The sequence below is a fragment of the Clinocottus analis genome, unplaced genomic scaffold (assembly GCF_023055335.1).
Source record: "Clinocottus analis isolate CAN_PGR_092001 unplaced genomic scaffold, fCliAna1.0.p SCAF_21, whole genome shotgun sequence".
Lineage (NCBI taxonomy): Eukaryota > Metazoa > Chordata > Actinopteri > Perciformes > Cottidae > Clinocottus > Clinocottus analis.
The window spans coordinates 3144217-3165416 of NW_027175943.1; the positions used below are offsets into that span (position 1 = coordinate 3144217).

At 43.0% G+C, this 21200-nt stretch overlaps 1 protein-coding gene and 1 long non-coding RNA gene across 3 annotated transcripts; both read right to left on the reverse strand.

Moving 5' to 3' along the window:
- Nucleotides 1–560: 560 nt before the first annotated feature.
- LOC137792630 (uncharacterized) lies at nucleotides 561–1075 on the reverse strand. The gene is made up of 3 exons (XR_011078116.1): nucleotides 955–1075; nucleotides 727–822; nucleotides 561–637 (listed from the first exon to the last, which is right to left on the reverse strand). It is a non-coding gene; the product is annotated as an uncharacterized lncRNA (long non-coding RNA).
- Nucleotides 1076–9950: 8875 nt separating this feature from the next.
- Nucleotides 9951–20087, reverse strand: LOC137792264 (uncharacterized). Of its 2 annotated transcripts, XM_068587860.1 has the most exons (24): nucleotides 19792–20087; nucleotides 19124–19204; nucleotides 18950–19045; nucleotides 18790–18846; nucleotides 18648–18713; nucleotides 18000–18059; nucleotides 17854–17919; nucleotides 17683–17742; nucleotides 17534–17593; nucleotides 17188–17247; nucleotides 17036–17101; nucleotides 16885–16947; nucleotides 16645–16722; nucleotides 15520–15579; nucleotides 15183–15248; nucleotides 14395–14481; nucleotides 13922–13999; nucleotides 13775–13828; nucleotides 13639–13680; nucleotides 12465–12542; nucleotides 12329–12368; nucleotides 12189–12234; nucleotides 11486–11900; nucleotides 9951–10645 (listed from the first exon to the last, which is right to left on the reverse strand). In XM_068587860.1, the coding sequence occupies exons 2-24, from the start codon at nucleotides 19193–19195 to the stop codon at nucleotides 10157–10159; spliced, it is 2259 nt and encodes a 752-aa protein (XP_068443961.1). In that variant the 5' UTR covers nucleotides 19196–19204; nucleotides 19792–20087; the 3' UTR covers nucleotides 9951–10156. The 2 variants fall into 2 exon arrangements, with proteins under 2 accessions (XP_068443961.1, XP_068443962.1); XM_068587861.1 differs by lacking the exons at nucleotides 16885–16947; nucleotides 19792–20087 and having other exon boundaries at nucleotides 19124–19245.
- Nucleotides 20088–21200: the final 1113 nt, after the last annotated feature.

A 21200-nucleotide genomic window follows, 5' to 3' on the forward strand; every position in this document is an offset into this window, starting at 1 on the left:
GATTTTCTTCTTCTTTGGGGTTTCAGTTTCCTCATAGCATGGTCAGACTGAGTACACCCACAGTGATCAGCACAGCTGGAGGGGAGGACAGAAATACATGATTTATTAGGCATTGTTCTAACACACTTTTAGGACAACTGTTCTCTCTTTAAGAAAATAACCTTGACTTACCTTGAGTCAGAGATTGACGGAGTGTAATGGCGTGGTTGGTAGTGGTAGTGGTAGTAGGGGACGTAGTGGTGGTGGCTGCAAGGTTATTGGTGACTGTGCTATTAGGATTTGCCAGGTTTAAAACAGGAGTCAGTATTCTGGCAGTGGGGTTTCCCAGAGTACCAGTAGCTAAAAAAGCAAGCAAAAGACAAAAAGTTGATGGACATGGGAACATATTAATATACAGTATGATCTGTGATAGTCTCTGACAATGTGTCTTAGTTGCTGTTTAAAATGCATATGATGAGTGTCTCCACTATGTTGGCTTACAGCTGTCGAAAGGTCCATTGGAGACTGCGACTGCTAAATTTGATGTTGTAGTTTCTCTCTTAGCTCTACCTCTAGTACTTGGGGTTGGTACAGTAGCAGCAAATCTACACTGGATAGTATTTCCATTGATTCTGCCCCTCACAGAGTTCACATTCAGCTGCAAAGCAAAAGAGACAATGAGTGTTCAGTGTATAAATATAACAATCATAATCATCCCCTCACTCCATTAATCTGAGTAGAACTCACCTCTGTCACAGTCAGCACGCCGTTGTTGAGGAGAGTGCCAAAGAATTGAACAACACCGTTGTTATTTGCACACACATATGTTGTGTCATTTCCTCCCTGTGGTGAAAAAACAGAAATGGTTATTAACCTGTTTAAACAAATGACTTCAAAGAAACTATATGAACAGCATTAGTTAAGCCGTCATGGTCCTATCATCTGTGAGTGAGCGAGTGACAGAATTTAGCATACCAGTTCTGCGTCAGTTGACAGGGTGGCAGCAATGTAGCCGTCTGCTTGTCCTGAGAGCGCAAACTCAAAGTTATTACCGCTCGTCTGCCTGGCATTAAGAAAGAAACAGGAACTTCCGGTGGAGGGGTCGCACTCTGCAGGCTCAGACGCACAGAGCACCTCGGTCCCACATCCTGTCCGATTAACAGGTTCCTGCAAAGGAGATAAAAAACGTTTAAATAGGTGGGAAATGTGCACTGTGATGATGTTGAACACCATCAATGATTATAAATTCAGTTCTATTGTATTCCACTATGTTCTATTTTTTGGGCATCACTCACCTCAAGAGTTACCACTGTGGTGTTTGGCGTCAGTGGGGGAGCAGTTGTTATGGCTACCGCTGTCGTTGCGGCCGGTGCAGTTGTCATGTTCGTTGGTGCTGTTGTCATGTTCGTTGGTGCTGTTGTCATGTTCGTTGGTGCTGTTGTCATGTTCGTTGGTGCTGTTGTCATGTTAGTTGGTGCCGTGGTAGTACTGGGGGACGTGGTGGTGTTGGTGGCAAGGTTATTGGTGACTGTGCTATTAGGATTTGCCAGGTTTAAAACAGAAGTCTGTACTACGGGGGTAGGGCTTCCCAGAGTACCAGTAGCTGAAAAAGCAAGCAAAAGACAAAAAGTTGATGGACATGGGAACATATTAATATACAGTATGATCTGTGATAGTCTCTGACAATGTGTCTTATTTGCTGCTTAAAATGCATATGATGAGTGTCTCCACTATGTTGGCTTACAGCTGTTGAAAGGTCCAGTGGAGACTGCAACTGCGAAACCTGATGTTGTAGTTTCTCTCTTAGCTCTACCTCTAGTAGCAGAGGTTGGTACAGTGGCAGCAAATGTACACTGGATAGTATTTCCATTGATTTTGCCTCTCACAGAGTTCACGTTCAGCTGCAAAGCAAAAGAGACAATGAGTGTTCAGTGTATAAATATAACAATCATAATCATCCCCTCACTCCATTAATCTGAGTAGAACTCACCTCTGTCACAGTCAGCACGCCGTCGTTGAGTTGAGTGGCAAAGAATTGAACAGCATCGTTGTTATTTGCACAGACATATGTTGTGTCATTTCCTCCCTGTGGTGAAAAAACAGAAATGGTTAAGAATCTATTTAAACAAATGACTTCAAAGAAACTATATAAACAGCATTAGTTAAGCCGTCATGGTCCTATCATCTGTAAGTGAGCGAGTGGCAGAATTTAGCATACCAGTTCTGCGTCAGTTGACAGGGTGGCAGCAATGTAGCCTTCTGCTTCTCCTGAGAGCGCAAATTCAAAGTTATTACCGCTCGTCTGCCTGGCATTAAGAAAGAAACAGGAACTTCCGGTGGAGGGGTCGCACTCTGCAGGCTCAGATGCACACAGCGCCTCGGTCCCACATCCTGTCCGATTAACAGGTTCCTGCAAAGGAGATTAGAAGCTTTTAAGTGGGTAGAAAATGTGCACTTTGATGATGTTGAACACCATCAATGATTATAAATTCAGTTCTATTGTATTCCACTATGTTCTATTTTTTGGGCATCACTCACCTCAAGAGTTACCACTGTGATGTTTGGCGTCAGTGGGGGAGCAGTTGTTGTGGCTACCGGTGTTGTGGTGGCCGGCGCAGTTGTCATGTTCGTTGGTGTCGTGCTCGGTCCACTTGTCATGTTTGTTGGTGTCGTGCTCGGTCCGGTAGTCATGTTCGTTGGTGTCGTGCTCGGTCCACTTGTCATGTTCGTTGGTGTCGTGCTTGGTCCACTAGTCATGTTCGTTGGTGTCGTGCTCGGTCCACTAGTCATGTTCGTTGGTGTCGTGCTCGGTCCACTAGTCATGTTCGTTGGTGTCGTGCTTGGTCCACTAGTCATGTTCGTTGGTGTCGTGCTCGGTCCACTTGTCATGTTCGTTGGTGTCGTGCTTGGTCCACTAGTCATGTTCGTTGGTGTCGTGCTTGGTCCACTAGTCATGTTCGTTGGTGTCGTGCTCGGTCCACTTGTCATGTTCGTTGGTGTCGTGCTCGGTCCACTAGTCATGTTCGTTGGTGTCGTGCTCGGTCCACTTGTCATGTTCGTTGGTGTCGTGCTCGGTCCACTAGTCATGTTCGTTGGTGTCGTGCTCGGTCCGCTAGTCATGTTTGTTGGTGTCGTGCTTGGTGCACTAGTCATGATCGTTGATGTTGTTGTTGTAGTGTTGTTTTGGGCGTAGATGCCCGCTGATAACCAGGACAGCGTCACAAATAGGACAGCGAGGACAAGTCGGTTATCCATGCCTGGATTGGGTCGGGCAAGAATATTGATTTAGGTAATATAATGTAAAACACTTAGGCTATGGTAATTGTGTCAAGAGATTGTATCAGGTGGGCTCAGAGTAAATCATAAAAGGAGAAATATTTAACGAGACGTACGTATTTAAGAACATTTAACAAACATGGAATGTTGAGCTATGCTCTTCAAGGAATTTTAGAGGGAAACACATAGTTGAGGTTAATCAAGACAAAACAATTCAGATGACGGAAATTGATTCTAAACGTGATATATTTTATGTAACTTTGCAAATCCTAAATTTGAAGAAAACCTGATTGCAAGTACTTCATATGACATTACTTCATAAGGTATAGACATATGTCTATAACTTTTAAAGTAATGTCATAACAAATAAAGTTGTAACTTATAAGCCTACCTGTAAATATTGTCTTTAGTTCCAATGAGCAAAACAATCTGCAGTCTGTTGAAAAAGAAGCTCTTGTGTAGTGTTTCTCCGGTGTGGCTTCTTGATAGGCTGCTTTCTCCTTTCGATGTTCTTAGCTGGATCCAAGGTTCAGGTGTGACACCTGTGCTCCCTGTGTCCCTATTTAAACGATGGCGTCTGGAAAGAGTCAGCCCCCAAAAAAAAACAAAAAACCCTTCCCTGACATCATTGGTGATGTTTCTAGAGGGCAGGGCTTGGAATGAAGGCTGAAAGGTGTGTTTATGTAATTCACAGCGATGATTGTGCATGTTTTGCCCCCTTAGTCTCTTCCTATGGATACTAAATACATTACTTCCTCGTGACCTTCATGTTTTGACGTAACAGGGATGAGGAAACGCGCACTGTGTCCTCCTCCAATGTGTTCAAAATAAACATCTTACTTTTCATCATGAACATATTACGGAGCACGGCCGTATGGTTTGTTGGAGGGTCAATTAAAATAGAATAGAAATAAAGTCACAGAATTGTTCAGTATTATAGGTGCCTTCTCGTTTTTTAAGTAATGTTTTATTTAATGCACCAGATCTCCTGCCTCCCCATTTTAAAAGAGAGACACCTGGGAGATAGGGAGGGAGGGGCGCTTGCATGAATACAATGACACGGGCAGGTATATGAAACCAGTCAAGAGACTACTGACACAATGGCCAGAACTGGTTTATCAGACAAAGTGCAGCCTCTTATGTTAACTTTGTGTTCTCTGGTTTCTTGTTTGTGTTTACCGTCTTTCTGTCTTTCAAGCCGGAATTTACAAATGTAGTGAATAAAAATAATTCACACATTCATTGTATTTTTTTCCCTTAATTAATCAAATGTAATATTGCATATGCGACCATTGAGTGTATCGGGTCAAATTTCCCGTTGCTATTTGCAATCCTGCTAATAACGGAGCCAACGGTAAGAGTTGGATTTCACTAACAATGGCTTTAAAGGAGCGTGTACATGGCTTATCGCATGATTGTGTCACGATTTTGAGTCAAGGATCAGATCATACAAGCCGAAAAGAACAAAAAACAATCTTGGAATTAGAGGTTTGAATTGTGTATTATACTTTCCTTAGAGCTAGTGTTTGTTGTATACAGTTACAATAATGTATTTCCTAAATTACTTTAATTGTGTTTCAACCACTACAGACGACAACAAGAAAGTAAAAGGATAATTTTTTGATTCTTATTGTCAGTTGGCGTCTAAACTGTTACTCAATAAGTTTAAGGGTTATGAATATGTGCTGGATGCTTCACTAAACAGAAGAATCTTCCTGACACATGAAAAAGTCAACAACATATTTATTGGGCTGTGGAAGTACCCTTCTCTCATGTGTCAAACCTGTTTGGTTGACTTTGTAGGGAAGTATTTCTGCTCGGAAACTAGTATTTTGTTTCTTCCTAAGTTCCTCAATGCACACAAAACTTCCCCAGTTGATTGCGAGTTGTCAAACTGGAGGCGTGCACAGTGTCATGTGAAAGTAAGTGTCACGTTCAGAAAGTATGTAACAAAAGTCATAACTATTTCCACAAATGTGGCCGACTTGACAAAGGCAAACAATGCTGTGACGAAAACTAAACCAAATTTTTTACAAGTGGCGTTTTGTGACGTAAGAGCTTTGATTTCAAACAATAGCGATGATTTGCTATTTGTAATTTTCAATTCAATTGTTAAAGCCGTCATGTGTGAGCTGAGCTGAGGTAAAGGTGTGAGTATCAGCAGGTGTGCCAGCTGACTATTACTCATACTTATGTAGGTGCCTATGTAAACCGGGACGGTCGTAACTCGGCGCATTATAGCCATGACACACGTCCCGTTACTATACTTGCTTTCGGCTATGTGTTTTATCATTTCATCATGCGTGTCAACGTATAGGAAGTCACTCATCTTTTTTAAGTGGTTAACGCCTCCAGTCTGATCTGGAATGCTGATGTACGAGACCTGTGTGGTTCATTTGTCCTCATGACTGCGGTCAAACGTTAAATATTTTTTATTGTTCTGGCATTACAGTTATTTTTCAGTTCATGAAAACGGGAGGTTGTGAATTATAATACTTAGCCTGTAAAACCTCTGAGGAGCGTCAAAGCACTTTGTTTAGCAACCCGTCCTGTTTGCCGTGTGCTTACTTGCGTACACAAGGCTACAGCCTTTACAAATAATTTAAACCAAATATTTGTCCACGCCTTAATTTTCCCTTTGTGTAAAGAGTCGAGCAAAACTGCTACACAGTCAGATATGTGCACACTTAAACTTAAGTAGCAATCCGATTGAAGACGATACCGTCCTATATCCAGGGCTCCGGGCTGCTCCCATTGTGTTTGCACATGAGAGCTTTTTTTCATGTATGTGCAGGTTAAAATGTCATGTTTTGGTAATAATGCGAGTGCATGGTGATCATTGATGCCAAAGCAGAGCGATGTCAGCCGCCGCCTATTTGAAACGCCTCTTAAACGTCTGACTTGACAATGAGAGTTGAGCAGTCGAGCGAGCGTGACCGGATATGTGCAGAGTTTGGTTGACCCCCCCTCCATACAAGAAATACGTGTGTGGCCGCTTCCTGTAGTGGTCCTACCAGTGAGGAAAGCGAGTCTGGAGAACTGTCCACGTCAGACAATGTTTGTCCACACGCAACTCGAGAGGCCCACATCTTTTATTCGCGCTCAGCTTTTCATAATATGCTGCCTCATATTTCTGATTGAGAGACTCGCTGCTTATTTGAAAGGACTTGATCTATCTTTTGTCAATACAAGTTGACGTTTAGACTGTGGGCCGAGCAGCTGCTCACTGTTTGTGAGAGGAAGGGCGGGAGGGAGGGAGGGAACTATTGCATGCAGTGTTCTTGAAATGCATTTTTTGAAGCCCGATACTTGTTCCCGGCCAGAAGATGTGAAATCTGATAGCCGTGTTGTTCTGGGTTGGTTGCAAATGAACTGAAGTCACAAATCTAGCTCACTGCCACATTGTGTTCAGTTTGCCCGTAGGGATCGTTGTGATAACAGGAGAACGGATTGACAGCTTGGCCAACTTTCAAATTTTTATTAAGCCGTCTCATAGCTCCGCTGTTGCTCACAGAACCGGACGGGCATGTTCAAATGGAGTTCATAGGGTGACACAAACGTGTGCAAAACAAGTCCATGTTTCTTTTCAGACTGCGACGCATTATAGTTCATCAATGCAGAGAAAATAATGCATCGCCACATCCGCGTCAAGGACGAGAGAGCTGGTTACTGCATAGTTGACAGACTTGACCTAAAGGCCTACACTGAGCCTTTTTCCCTATTGAAAGTTTATTTGACCCCGTGATGAATCCAAACACGAGTGAATTGAATTAGCAATATGCTTTACTCTGCTGTTTATGCCCTAAAACACATTTACTGAATAAAGCACCTAATTTGTTTACCTTCTGAACACCCGCTCTCAGCAACAACTAACAACAAAGTAAAAGGAAATGGTTATCGAGTAATATTTTTAATGAATTAGCTATAGGCGGTCTATTAGTGAACACTATAAAACACGTGATATTTCCTCCTGATGATAATAATGCTGATGTATTGCATTCTACATCCTACTCTTTCCAGTACATACACACATTTCTTGCTGTCTTTTGTTGAATTGTAACTTGTTCTGCAGCTCTTGTACTTGTATTATACTTCCTGAAATAGCTGAAGAAATTAAACCTGCCAAAGACAATGACGGTGCACTTATGCTCCTGTCACCGTCTGGTACGCTGCAGCCACTGACAAGGGCAGGCTGCGTTAACACATTTTAGAATAATCATCTTCTTTTTTTATACATGAATCAATTTTATTCCCCCGCCCAATGTGTTACACATGAAACAACAATAATGGAAACAAATAAGTTAAAGTAAGTACATTATACCCTTTGAATTGAATAAGTAAAGCCTGATTAATCAAAATAAGTGTGCCGAAATGTCTGTTTTTAAGAAGTCAGTTTCGATTACTTAACGGGCCTCTGTCATTCTCTAGTCAGAGCTTTGAACCGGCTGGGGCAGATTCTTTACCCTTCCCAAAACGAATCAAGGAAATCTTTTACTGACGACAAAAGCAGATTACCGCACCTTGTTTCCAGACAGCCAAAAAATGTATTCACTTTGTGGACAGGCAATAGTTGTAATAATTATACAAATTAAAAACGCTATTGTAATGTTTTCAACCATGTCTAACCATTTTGTCTTTCATGTCCCAAGTAACTGTGATTATAAAATAATTGGGCTCACCACTTGTATTCGCTAATTGCAAGTGGATCACGGACTTCCTGTCTGACAGGAAACAGCATGTGACGCTAGGAAAACAAGTCTTGGCCTCTCGGTTCATAACTTCAAGGCTGCGTTTTTTTCCCTCTGCTCTTATCTCTGTACACCAACAGCTGCACCTCCAGTCACCAGTCCGTCAAGCTCCAGAAGTTTGTGGACAACACCACCCTCATTGGACTCATCTCTGGTGGGGACGAGTCCGCCTACAGGTGGGAGACTGACCATCCGGTGACGTGGGCCAGTCCAAAACAACCTTGAGCTCAACGCTCTGAAGACAGCGGCGATGGTTGGGGATTTCAGGAAGAACACAGTCCCACTCTCACCCCCCCCCCTCCCACCCTGTGTGACTCCCCCGTCGACGCTGTGGAGTCCTTTTTGTTTTCTGGCCCTCGACCCTAACCCAGGACCTCAAATGGTAGCTGAACATCAGCTCCATCACCAAGAAGGCTCAGCAGGGGATGTACTGCCTGAAGAAATTAAACCTGGCAAAGTCAATAATGGTCCACTTGCAATCACCAGCTGGTACGCTGCAGCCACTGCCAAGGGCCAAGGGCAGGCTGCAGCGCATCACTCGCTCTGCCATCCCTGCAGGACTTATTCACTTCAAGGACCCAAAAGCGAGCAAGAAATATTCTAGATGACCTCTCTCACCTTGGACACAAACTATTTGTGTCCTTTCCCTCTGGAGGGAGGCTGCGATTTATCAAGACTAAGGCCTCATGACACACCAACAGTTTCTTCCCGTCGGCAGTCGGGTCCTGGTCCCCCACTGACTCTGACCCACAGGACAATTTCCATCCAGTCACTCCCCTGCACATCCCTTCACACGTCATATTTAAATACACTTGCCAATTACAATCAATTTTATATTACGCTTGAACATTAGACCTAAATTACAGTTGTTTAAAGCACTGTCATCTCTTTGTCTGTGCACCTTTTTTTTAAATTGGATGTTCTTTTGTAAATTTAATTGCAAATTTCATGAGTTCCAATTTCTTGCACTGTGTTTATTGTCGAATGTTATGCACCACCCGTCATGACACATTCTTTGTGAAACATACTTGGCAAATACTCCATATATTATTCAAGCTTATCTTATTATTGGTTATTCTGACCAATGGATCCCCTCTTGGGCACATTTGCAGTGTTTGCTTCCAAAAGTTAGTAGTAATGTATTACTAATTTCTTACTATTCCTCTGTTGTGACCGGGAAATGGAACATTTTCACTGGTGTCGGTCTTTAGGTTCATTTATGGTCTCTAGATTACTTTTGCAAAGAAAGTAGAAAAGCGAGACAATTCCACAACTTTGAACTTTTATAGGATTTAGCGCTTTTGATATGCAGCGCCAAAGGTCACTGAGTCAATGAAGCGTCGGGTTAAAAGGACAGCACACCTCGTCTGTCACGGCATATTGTATAATAGACATATGTAAAAAGCCTAATTGACGGATTACGACTGAACGGTTAATTTTAAGTTCATTAAAAACTGTGTCGTTGAATGGGTGTTGGTCTATTGAGAGCACAGTGACTTGAAACCAACACCACGAGTTGTGACTCAGCAAAAACACACAGACCTTAGACTGCTTCTAAAAAGATTGAGACTTTGGAAGATACTTCATCTCTCTCACTTCCACTGCCTGAGCCTCACTACTTTTTCTTTTCGTCACCATGAACAGAAACTGCAAGGGAATGCACGTACGTATGCTTGACGTAGGATGAGGGCTTTCCAGCTACTTTCTCATCGGAAGAAATCATTTGTTTTTCCATGACACTTAGTTACCTGCCACAGTTGAAAACATTCTTTACCTCATGGACGTTTGTCAACACAAGGATTAATGGGGCTTCAAAATCAAGCTAGGCAGGACTGTCTACATTTTTCATGTCCTTCATACGTCAGTGAGGCACTTTTTTTTCTGACCCGTCACATCTGAGGTAAGTTAAGGTTAAAAAAAACAAAAAACGAGCGAGACAAATAATCAGGCAACCATTTTTTATTGTAGAAAAAAGTGACATTTACTTCATCATGGCACAATGCACATACCTCTACTTTAAAAAGACCATTATAAATATAACTAATATAAATATGCATCATATATATTACTGGAAAAGAGCTTTTCTGAGAAAGTACCATGACTAAATGAGTGTTTTTGGCGCTGGCTTTGGCTAGTTCCCTCACCGCCGTCCTTCAATCTTCAAAGTCCACGAGTTTCTTCAGCTGAGACTTCAGCTGCTCTTCATCCACTTCCTCCTCGTCGTCGTCGACCTCCACCTCGATCCCGTCGATGGTTTTCTGCAGCTGTTCCTTGATGCGGTTCAGTTCCAGCAGCCCGTCCTGCAGGTCCTTGCAGACTTCTCGAATCTTGACGGCGAACTCCGTCTTGGCTCCCTCTTTGAGCTCCTTGGCGTCTTTGGCCAGGAAGAAGAGGTCGAGAGCCAGGAAGAGGCCGGACATGACTCCGGTGGTGACGCTCATCACCTGGGCGGCCTTGGCCGCGCCCCCGGCCACGCTGAGGACCTGGACGGTGCTGATCAGGCTCTCCGTGTTGATCACCAGCGCCTTGCCGGCGCGGCCGCCCTCCTTCATCACGTGTTTGACGTTCTGGTTGAGGTGCTTCTTAGAGATGTTCTCGGCGTACTTTTCAAAGTCCCACTCCTCGAGCATCTCCATCCCTTCCTGTCGGGGAGATAAGAGACTTTACATGATGCGTGAACCCCATGTGTTCAACCCCATCCAAAACACGCTGAAAGGCGGTATTTACAGAAGACTTAAAACCACTTAATGGTTGGGTGGAAAAAGTAGGCGCTCAAATTATCATTTCAAATGGCTACTTGAGACTTTGGTGAGCAAGAAAACTTTCATGATTCCAGAATGACTTCAGTCAATTAGACAATGTTTCTAGGACTCAACAAAATAGACTTTTTTTTACTTTTATTTCTTAATATTTAATAATATTAATACTTAATACAATAGTGTAACTGTCATGTTTAAAATAGGTGGTTATCTACGCACCATTTTAAAATGACAATAACAATCTTCACACTTGTATACGAGTAAAATGGTCAAGAGTTCATACACATTTGGATGAATGGATTTCCATGATTTTAAACCAAATTTTTAAGACTATACATTTAGTGAAATCTTGGTGTAAACAAAAAAGTGATAAAATGTGGTATTTAAACTGAGGATTCAAAGCATACAGTAAACCTTAAATGACACAAATGAATGAGAGACAATAGTTTGATTAAAAGAATAAACATTTATACAGATTCCTGTATGTATGCTGCTCATATTTTGAGCCTTTTTCTTTTCAAAACATTAATTATTTCAAACTCAGCGTAAATGAACGCCATGAACATATGAATATAACACATTTACAGGAATTCTACTACACTTTTGGGATAAAACAAAATGTCAATGACTTTTCCAGGCCTGGAAATATCCATTTTAAAATTCCATGACTTTTCCATTTTCAAGCTTATCGATAATGTGACCAAAAAAATTAAATCTTCTCACCTGCAAGAACTCCAGGCACTCCTTGATGTCCTTCATGTCGCCCTCGTAGTCTTGGATGATCTTCTCCACCTTCTTGCGGTCCGTCTTTGAATGCACCGTGTCGGTGATGTTGGCCGAGGCGGAAGCCACGCCGCCGGCCGTCGCCACCCCGATGCCGACGGCCGTGACGATGAGCGACGCCCCCGCGGTGAAGGGCGCCAGGATGAGGCCCGTGATGGTGGTGATGGACCCGGCCACGCTGGCCACCCCGCCGCCGACGCTGGCCTTGACGGTCTTCCTGTGGAAAACGTCCGCAGAGTCGGCCACACCCATCAGCTCCAGGATGCGCTGCTGCAGGGAGGCGCCGCGCTGGTTGAAAAAGCGGACGAAGAGACGCGCCGCCATGAAGACGCGATCCGCCGCTTGTTCCACCACGCTGGGACGGGAGGCGAGAGGTTAACGGGTCAGGCAACGCAACAGGAAGTACAAAAAGGAGAACCTGAAGATGTGGATCTCAACCAAAAAACAACTTTTAATAAAGGTCAGTTTTGTGGACATGCGTAAGATGTCTCCTTTATCATGCGAGTGACCGTATATGGTAATTTCCCTCATTAAGTATTTTAATCAGGGCCCCAAAGGGTAATAATAAATATATCATGGTCTCAAACTACATTGCTTTTGATGTTTTGTCTAATTAAAAAGTGAAAAACTTCAATAAACTTACTCTTCAGGCTCATCGTCCTGCTTGTCCTCGTTAAACTGATCCCAGCCTAACACACAGGATATAAATAATTATAGTGCGTATAAATTAATAAGAAGCAGGATCACCAATAAATACAGAAAACATCGTCCATGTCCACCCACCGTCCACGGATCTCCACCACCCGAGAAGACCTTCTTCATCCTGGAAGTGAACCATCGGAAAGTCGTTGGGATGATTCAGTGTGAACAGAAAAATGAAATACACACAGACGCATCATGTGACCAAAAAAAAGCTCACGTCCAGAGGGTCCAGGGCCGTTCCTTCAATGTCCTCTGGCACTTCAGCGATCTCCAGAGTCTGAACTTCCACTACTTCCTAAAAGAAAGAAAATAAAAATACAGCACATTGTGTTTAGAGGCCGATAAATGCAGTCACACGCTCCTAAAACCTGTGGTGCCACTTCAGAAATGCTAGTTGGTTAGCAAAGAGCATTCACAATATTTACTCTAATGCTCATTCTAGAATATTACATTTAAATGAAAAATATTTCAACTATTCACTACATAACAGTTTTATTTGTTTCACCTTCTGTAACAATGATGAAAGAATACTCTGAAGGTCATCTAGTTGAGGAAGAAGTCGACTTCACATCGCGGAAATTGTAATTTTTTCATCTGCAGCACTAAAGCAGAGTGTCATTAAAAAGTTTTATAGGATCCTAAACTTTGAAATGCATGTATATGCGAAGGACCCTCACTGTATACAATTAATATGAACAATTAATCAGATTGTCTGCACTTTCTGGACTTTACTGTTTTCTTTAATGTCTTTTTTTACATTTATCTGGCTTATTGTATGTATACAAGTGAGAATAGTAAAGTGAAACCAGTGTCAAATTCCATTTGTGCAAATTTATGGCCATTAAAACTGATTCTGAGTCACATGTTATGTGACTCTGCATTCAGGAGCGAGCAGGCCGACGCAGCAGGAAGTCTGCAGCACGAGGACAGAACGACACGGCAGACGTCGTCTTACGTGTCTTTCTTGTTCTTCCTTTAAATTAATCACGGGTAGCGTTCCTGTAACTGTCGGCCTCCCCGGAAGCGCAACAGGAAACGAGCTCTCCTGAGAAAGGTTCGGCGTGACGGTGGAGCCAAATATAAACTTAAAAAAGACGTTTTAGTCCGATCATAGTGCAACAAAGTGGCTCTATCACAAGGCACCAAAGGGTCTAACCACTCCTTTATGAAAATGGCTGTTTGAGCTGCGTGTGGAGTCTACAAAGCAGCTCAGCGGTCGAGTCTCTCCTGAACTTTGAGCTTCTGCTTTACATTCGGGTCCATTCATGGCTGCACTGGAACCTTTATTGTGTCTGCGTTTCTTTTTTTCATTTGCTTTTGAACCTTTTGAAAAGCAGCGAATTGTGAGTTTGAAAAGGTGCGTTGCCCACGGAGCGGCCGAGCTTACTCACTTGGGGCGGGGCTTGAGTGTCAGACGACGATGATGAGGAGTCCTGTGGAGCAAAACACTTAAACAATCAACACTTTTTTCTTCTAAAACTGTGGGATGGACCGCTTCTTTCAGAAGGAGGATGTGTTGGCCGCTACCTTTGATCCAGACCCAAACAACGCAGGGGGCAGAATCCTCCTGATCCGGAAAGTCTGGAGAAGGAAGAGCGCCAAAAGTGCGTTACACACAAAAATAAAGAGGACACTTTGCATGCACCCTGCCCCCCAAATCCCCGTTCAACACACCATCGTTCTTTTCTTCGGCGCCGGCCGGCTTTCCACCTCGAGGCCGGCGGCGGCGGCGCTCTCGGCGTACCAAACGGTCTGCGGAGAGAAGTGAGCTCTTTGACACACGAATAAAGATCACAGTTAAGCTTTTACGCGGCTGCACACTGCGATTAGCGCTTTGCTAACAGCTGGATTGTGGCGTTTTCCCCCCCATTTCACGCTGGATGCTAACGACTCTCAGAGCGCCCGCAGGCCTCAAGCCAACTTCTTCATCCAGCCAGTGACGAAGAGATGAGATTAGAGATGCAGACGTCTTGTCTGTCTTCACATCTCTGACCCGACGAACAAACCGGTTTCACTTGTCTCGCGGTAAGTTTCTCCGCCTTTCTGTTTTTTTTAGATTTCTTTCCGGATTACGTCGAGAAGCAGCATTCTTTAAATAGTTTTTTTTTTAAAGCACCCAGGGGCCCGAGGTGAACCCGGCGTCTTACGTGTCGTTCTATGGAGCCGTCGACGTGGCCGTCGTCCTCGCTGTCGGAGCTGGAGGAGTTCTCGTCCCGGAGAACCAACCGGTTCTCCTGATTTAAAACAAATAAAGAAATGGATGAGAGGAAAGAAGAGTTAAAACATGTCTTTAAGCTTTTGGAAACCGTGCGAAAATCCTTCCGCAGCCAGTTTAAGTCCCAGCATGCCCCATTCAGACAGATCTTTTGGCAGAAAATACGTGATATTTTTCCATTTCTGAACAGAACGACACAGTTTTTTGACTGAAACTCCTTCCTAACAGGCCAAGACTTTGTGTTAATGTAATTTCTGATCCAGATTCTCATTCTTTAGGTCCTAATCTTTCCAAAAAGGTGTCTTATTGACCACTCCAGGAGGCATTTTTTTGAGAATCTGGCTTATATCATGCCGATGTTCATAGTTACGATCAAAATATCTTTTAAAAGTAAAGTAATTTTTTGCAGATATACATTTTTTCCATAAGACTTTGCTGAACAAATACATACAATAAACACAAGTATTGGAATTAATTTGGGGTTCCTACGACGACTCAAACAGGGAAAATGAGGCCTGGAGACAAAACTGCTTCCACAGACTCACAATCAAACTTCTAGCTGTGATGCTTTCTACATGAACACAATACTGGAGTTGAGCCAACGAGTGACAGATCTGTTATCGTCTACAACAATGCTCTGTTCATTGTCTTGTGCTTCTGAAGTAAAATGAATTCTTCCCCATTCCTTTAGCAGAAACACACTTCACCCGTAACTCGTACCTGCGTCACGGAGGAGGAAGCTGTGCCGGGAACCGCCGAGTCCGTCTCGCATTCCTCGCCCGGCTTCTGCATCGGAAACGCAACCAAACAGCCGGGTGATGAGTCCAGTGTGAACTACAAAGGTTGTTGTACTTTAATGCGCTTTAGGTTAAATAAAATAAAGTGTGTGGTTATCAAAGAGCTCACAAAGACTTTCACAAGTTCCACATTCCTGCAGCAGCCAATGAAAAACAGTCTCAAGCAGCTGGTAGTCAACGTGTAGCTTAACTCTCTTTTTTATAAGCAAACTTAACATTTATTACTAAATATTCACCGTGTGTGTGTGTGTGTGCTGTACCTGTGTGTAGGACCTGAAGGGGTTAACTTTCTGCATCATCCCTCTGAACGTCCCAGAGCTCTGAAAAGAGTACAACAATACGATAAAGAGTAAATAGTATTCTTTATTGATCTTTATGGTTTCATGTGACACAGCGAACACTATGAAACCTAATATCACTACATGAGTGTAAGTAATATGCAGGAGGTATATAAATATATAAATATGAAATAAAAGAGTCAGAAAAAAACTAAATTGGGATTACTTTCACCGAGAGGCAAATCAAACATTTTTTGAGAACGTCACAAGTCATTTCCACTAATTATTGTCATGATTAAAAAGTATTCTGGGAGATAAAATACATAATAAATGTTAAGTTCTCTACCTTAGAAACATAAATAAGATAATTACAGCAGCACTGCTCACAAGTAAATAAAGATAAAATAAATAAACAGTATTAAAACAACAAAAAAGAAGAAACAGTAAGAATAATATTAAATGTACAGATGCAATAGAAACGTGTATAAAAGTACTTAAACATAATGGATATTGCACGAGGTGATGAATTAAAGTGATCACAAGTAAATGATTATGTCCAATATATATCTACCGATTATAGAGAAACAAAAGATCTTTCAGCTTTGAGTGAGACAAAATGCTTTATTAGTAATTTAAGGATTAAGAGAGCAGTAAATGCTTAACGGACTAACTGATGAATACATTTCAAGATGTGAGATTTGTATGAGCCATTCTTTGACAGTGGAAACTTAACAATGTCTGCTTTGTCTTTTCTTGTTTATACATTTCAGATAAATAAAAGAGAAAGTAAGTTGACAGACAGAATCATTTTGGTTGTGTGAAGGAACAAAAGTATTCAGGTTCTTGTGTTTGGCACCACCTTGTGGTCGAAGCGAGAATAACACGCTTTCTACATGACGAACTCCTGAGGAGTCACATTTCATCAATCTGTTTTCTCTACTTATGAAACATGACCCCAAATTAACAGAGTTTGTGCAGCTTCTCTTCCCTTTAACGGAGTTTTGATTAAATATCTGAAATAAAGTCGGTGGTTAGCGCCAGCCGAAGAGACTTTAACGTCTTCATCTACAATGAACGAGTCGGTGAATACCGGCTAACTTCCTCTACCTGCTTCTCCGACACGTCTTTACCGTCCGTCAAGCTGCCGCTGCTGGAGGAGAGGTCGCCCTGCAGAGGCTTAGCATCCTGGGAAAAGAAACACACACACACACACACACACACACACACACACACACACATCAACACCGTGGGAATGTGAAGGCGTCCGAACACACGGCGAGCAAAGTGGACAAGAACAACGCTCCCGCTCCCAAACACCCGTGTGGTGCCCTGGACGGCTCCGTGTACCTTGGGCCGGGGGGATTTGAACGGGTTGACTTTGTGCATCATTCCTGCCATCGTCCCTGGATTCTTGATTAAAGATACACATTTAAAAAAAAAAAAAAAAAAAGTACAAGCGTGTGAACGAGCTCCGTCGCTGTGACTCGTCTGTCCTTACCGGTCTGCCGGGGCGATCCGTCTCCGGAGGATCCGAGGAATCCTTGCGGGCGTCGCTGGTCGGCACCTGCAGCCGAGAGGAGACGGTCACACAGACTCACCGCGCTCACGGTAACAAGTTCATTTGGACGATAGTAGTTTAGAAGAAGATACCAGCGCGGGAGACTTGAAGAGGTTGACTTTCGGCATCCCGTCTTTCACTTTCCCAGAGTTCTGAAACACAACCGATAAAGTGACACACACTCGTATGTGATATTCTTTCTTTAGAGTGCACAGCTCCATCTTATCAAACATCACATTAACAGTATGTAGAGACTTTTTCTGGTACAGAAATGCTCTTTAGATGTTGTTTCATGGAACTGTTATTGCGCCACTTTTCCCAAAAGTTTATCCTCTTTCTACTGAGTCATGAAGAAGACTGTGTATGGCCGCACCAGTGACATCATCATGTTCCCAACTCAATGTGAACGTGTCAGAGTTAGCTAAAGAGCTCACTCACCTGACTGGAGTCTGAACCCCGTCTCTGATCCAGAGACTCTGAAGATGCAGCTTTAGAGACCTGCGGGAGAAAAGCAGCTGAGTGGACGCCCTCATCATCTGACACACACACCATCACCATCGTGACCCATCACCACCACCATCGGCTACCTGGGAGGTGGACTTGAACGGGTTGACCTTCTGCATGACCCCTCTCAGCACGCCGGGGCCCTGAAAACACACGAGATGCAGAAGAGGATGCGCTCAGTTCTTTGTGTTTGTTTTGCCGCCGGTCTGCTGAGCCTCAGGTGTAACATGAGTCATATGTTGAGCTCTGCTCACCTGCTTGGTGTCGGCTCCTTGTTCTAGAGACTCGGAGGAAGCAGCTTTGCTCACCGTGGGAGGAGCCTGAGTAAAGAACAAATGCATATTCACATTTTCACCATTACGTCGTCGAAACTGTAGCAATGTCCGGGTTAATCTTTTACCTGCGAGGACGACTTGAACGGGTTGACCTTCTGCATGACCCCTCTCAGCAGGCCCGGGTTCTGGAATACAAGTTTCAGATAGTCCATTAATTAATGCCCTTATCTCACGGTTACCTCCTAAGTGATTGGGATCACTTTAATCCCAATCTATGAACCACAAACTGTACATGTGTGCGATCAGGTTTGTGATCCGAGCCGACATGTAAATCAGGGCCGCGCCTCCTCCAGGCCACCAGGAGGCGCTGATGCACCTGAAGAGGGTTCGGTAAGCAGAACAGCAACCTGACCTTTGACAATTTAGCTAAAGTGAGTTCAATAAAAGCATGAACGGTGCATTTATGAATGAAGAGGCTCAGCAATATCTCTTTTGTAGACTGTAAGCGGCTAAATGACAACGAAACTCGAGTAAATACACAATGTCAACACTTCATGTTTGTCACAAACGTCCTAAAGCAGAACTACGGCCTCGCTGCTGTCATGTTGCAGTTTACATCCACATCAGTAGAAAAATGTCATCACTTTTGCACATTTGTGTTAAAGTGACATCATCGGGATGTGAATTCTTGAGTTGTGGGCCAAAAATGTGAGTTCAATAAAAAGAAACAATAGTGCATAGTTATTGTTTTTAATAATTTGAGCTCTTCTCACCTGTGTGGTTTCTGCTCCCTGTTCTTGTGATTCGGGGGAAGCAGCGTTGACGACTATTACGGGAGCCTGAAAAACAATATCCATCATTCTTACATGAACTAATCAGTCCTAACAATGGCTTCCTGATGATGTCATGTCTTACCTGTGAGGTGGACTTGAATGGGTTGACCTTGTTCATAACTCCCATCACTCCCGATCTCTGATGTTTACACACACACACACACACAGAATAATTATGACAAAATTAACGTCAATAAAGCAGGAAGCCAAACAAAGAGGTCAGAGAAGATATTGAAGCTCGCCTTGGTCTTTGGGTTGAGCTCAGGTGGCGCCTCGCTGCCGGCGGTCGCTCCTGGAGCCGGCAGGCCGAGGCTGTGCTCGATGGGGTGGTCCAGTTCCTGGTGATGGAACCAAGGTCTCTGGTTTAATGGAACGGACACATGGAAACCAACTAAACCAGCACACAGTCTTCATACCTCCTGGCTGGGTCTCGGCGGGACCACTGGAGACGTGGCCGTCGAGCCTTTCTCTCTTCTGAACATATTCATGCTGTAACACTAAGAAGTGTAGAAGAAAAACATGGAAACAAACTTCATGCAAACGCTGACAGTCACATATTTCAGCACAATAGTACTAGTGTTAAGCATGTCCTCTGCTGCCAAGGTCGATGTGTCTTCCCCCAAACCAAACTCCATTCAAAAATTGACCAATTTATGGTGCTATGTTTATCTGGTAAACTTGCTAATCTCGTTAAGTAGGATTGAAGTGCTTTTGTAACAACGTGGGGCTTTGCTGACGAAATCGGGTCCATCACACTCTGCATTGAGCGCATTCCTTCAGGAGTATTTCCACTTTATTTAGGTCACAGTTGAAAACGCCTGCGTGGAAAGGTGGAGCAAAGTGATGCGTGGGTCAACAGGATTACGCCGAACTGAACAAGTTGTCTAGATAAGAGGTGATAAAGTTGTTAAAGTCGTTTAAGAAAGCAAGAAATGAGACAATCTTTAAATTACCGGAACTTTGAATAGAGTTTGGCGTGTGACGCTCGGCTCTCACACAGAGAGCGTCGACGCACTTCCAACAGTGGAATGTTTAACAACACAAAACGCCGGCGACAACACAATGAAATGAGCAGAGTGCCTACCTCAGTGTTGCGACAGACACACGAGAGAGGAACACAATCGCAATAACGTTGCAAAACAAAGTTAACGACTTTTAAATACTGGACGCGACAGCACGGTCCTTCACTTCCCCTTCATCATCATCGTCATCATCCTCGCGGAGAGACGTCGAACCGGTTTTTGGCACAAACGCGGAGGCGGACCCCCGAGAAGCTTTTGGATTACCGAGGATAAGGTCTCATGCTCGGCTTTCATGGAAAGTTTCGGATTGTGGGAAGAAAAACAAAGGTGAACAATGGCCGACGTGGCACAAGGCCAAAGCTCCACAAAGCCACGCAAAAGTTGTGGATAGTTTGAGAGAGAGCGCACGCGGCGGCCACGCCCATGAGTCAGGTGTGCTACCTGTGCGGGGGGTGGGGGGGCGTGGCCTATTTCCTCCAGGACCTCGAAGTTGAAATAGATAAACACAATTTTAGGGAAATCTATCCTCACAAAGGGAAGTGAAAACCTGGGGGTATTCCAGAAAGCGGGTTATGTGGAAACTCAGAGTAAGTTAACCCTGAGTTAAGGGAAACTCTGAGTTATCTGTTCTAGAAATAGAGGTAACTGAAACTGAGTCAATCACCATGGAAACTAATATTTTAATGTGTGTTGGTGTCGGCTGCAGCGTCACATTTCAAATGACTTCAATGGGTATAAAATCAAAATGTGTAAGTGTCTCCTATGTGCGGTATTAAGTGAGAAGACGTGTGAAAACATCTCTGGAATACGCCCCAGGTACAGATTTATACAAAACAATGCTGTGAATTGTCCCATTTGTTTCATTGTCATGTGTTCATCAGCAATTATGTTACATAATCAAATATTTAGAAGCTTCTGAATATATAAAAACCTAAAAAAAAAAAATGTAAACGCCTTTTTAATCCAAGGAATTGTAAAGGCTCTTTTATGAAAGCGACGCCTAAATATGAGTTGCGTTACAACTGCTTTCATAAAAGAAGCTTTCAAATTCCTTTAATAGTGTAGGGTAAACAATACATACCAAGATGTAAACAAATGTTTGTTGACTAGTCTTTATTCAAAGATTAAATGCATTACATTAAAATATTAGAACATTTTAAAATAGATTTTACAGATGCAGTCCATTAAAAAAGGCAGGAACATCATGCAGCAAGTCAAATTAAAATATTCAGTAATAGATAATATATTAACATATGATTAGTTTGCTTTATGTTGGACAGTTACATAGAATATAAAGGTTACAGTATCTACACATCCTCAAGCACATTTACAAAAATTAAAATATATTCATACAAGTTCATGGAAATAATTGTGGATGTGAACATTGCAAAAAAAACAATTAGATTTGTACTTCATCGGCGCTTGAAAAAACAAAGTCCTACAGGGATATATTAAAAATGAATTATGCAAA

What these genes read in the sequence shown, in the direction of transcription:
- LOC137792264 (XM_068587860.1), bottom strand. Translation starts at nt 19,195, where the DNA reads ATGAATATGTTCAGAAGAGAGAAAGGCTCGACGGCCACGTCTCCAGTG. An exon ending in CGTTCAAGTCCACCTCCCAG is followed by an intron (nt 17,594 to 17,682) that starts GTAGCCGATGGT and finishes TTTCTCCCGCAG; the next exon opens with GTCTCTAAAGCTGCATCTTC. An exon ending in ACACTCAAGCCCCGCCCCAA is followed by an intron (nt 12,543 to 13,638) that starts GTGAGTAAGCTC and finishes TCTTTCTTTTAG; the next exon opens with GAAGTAGTGGAAGTTCAGAC.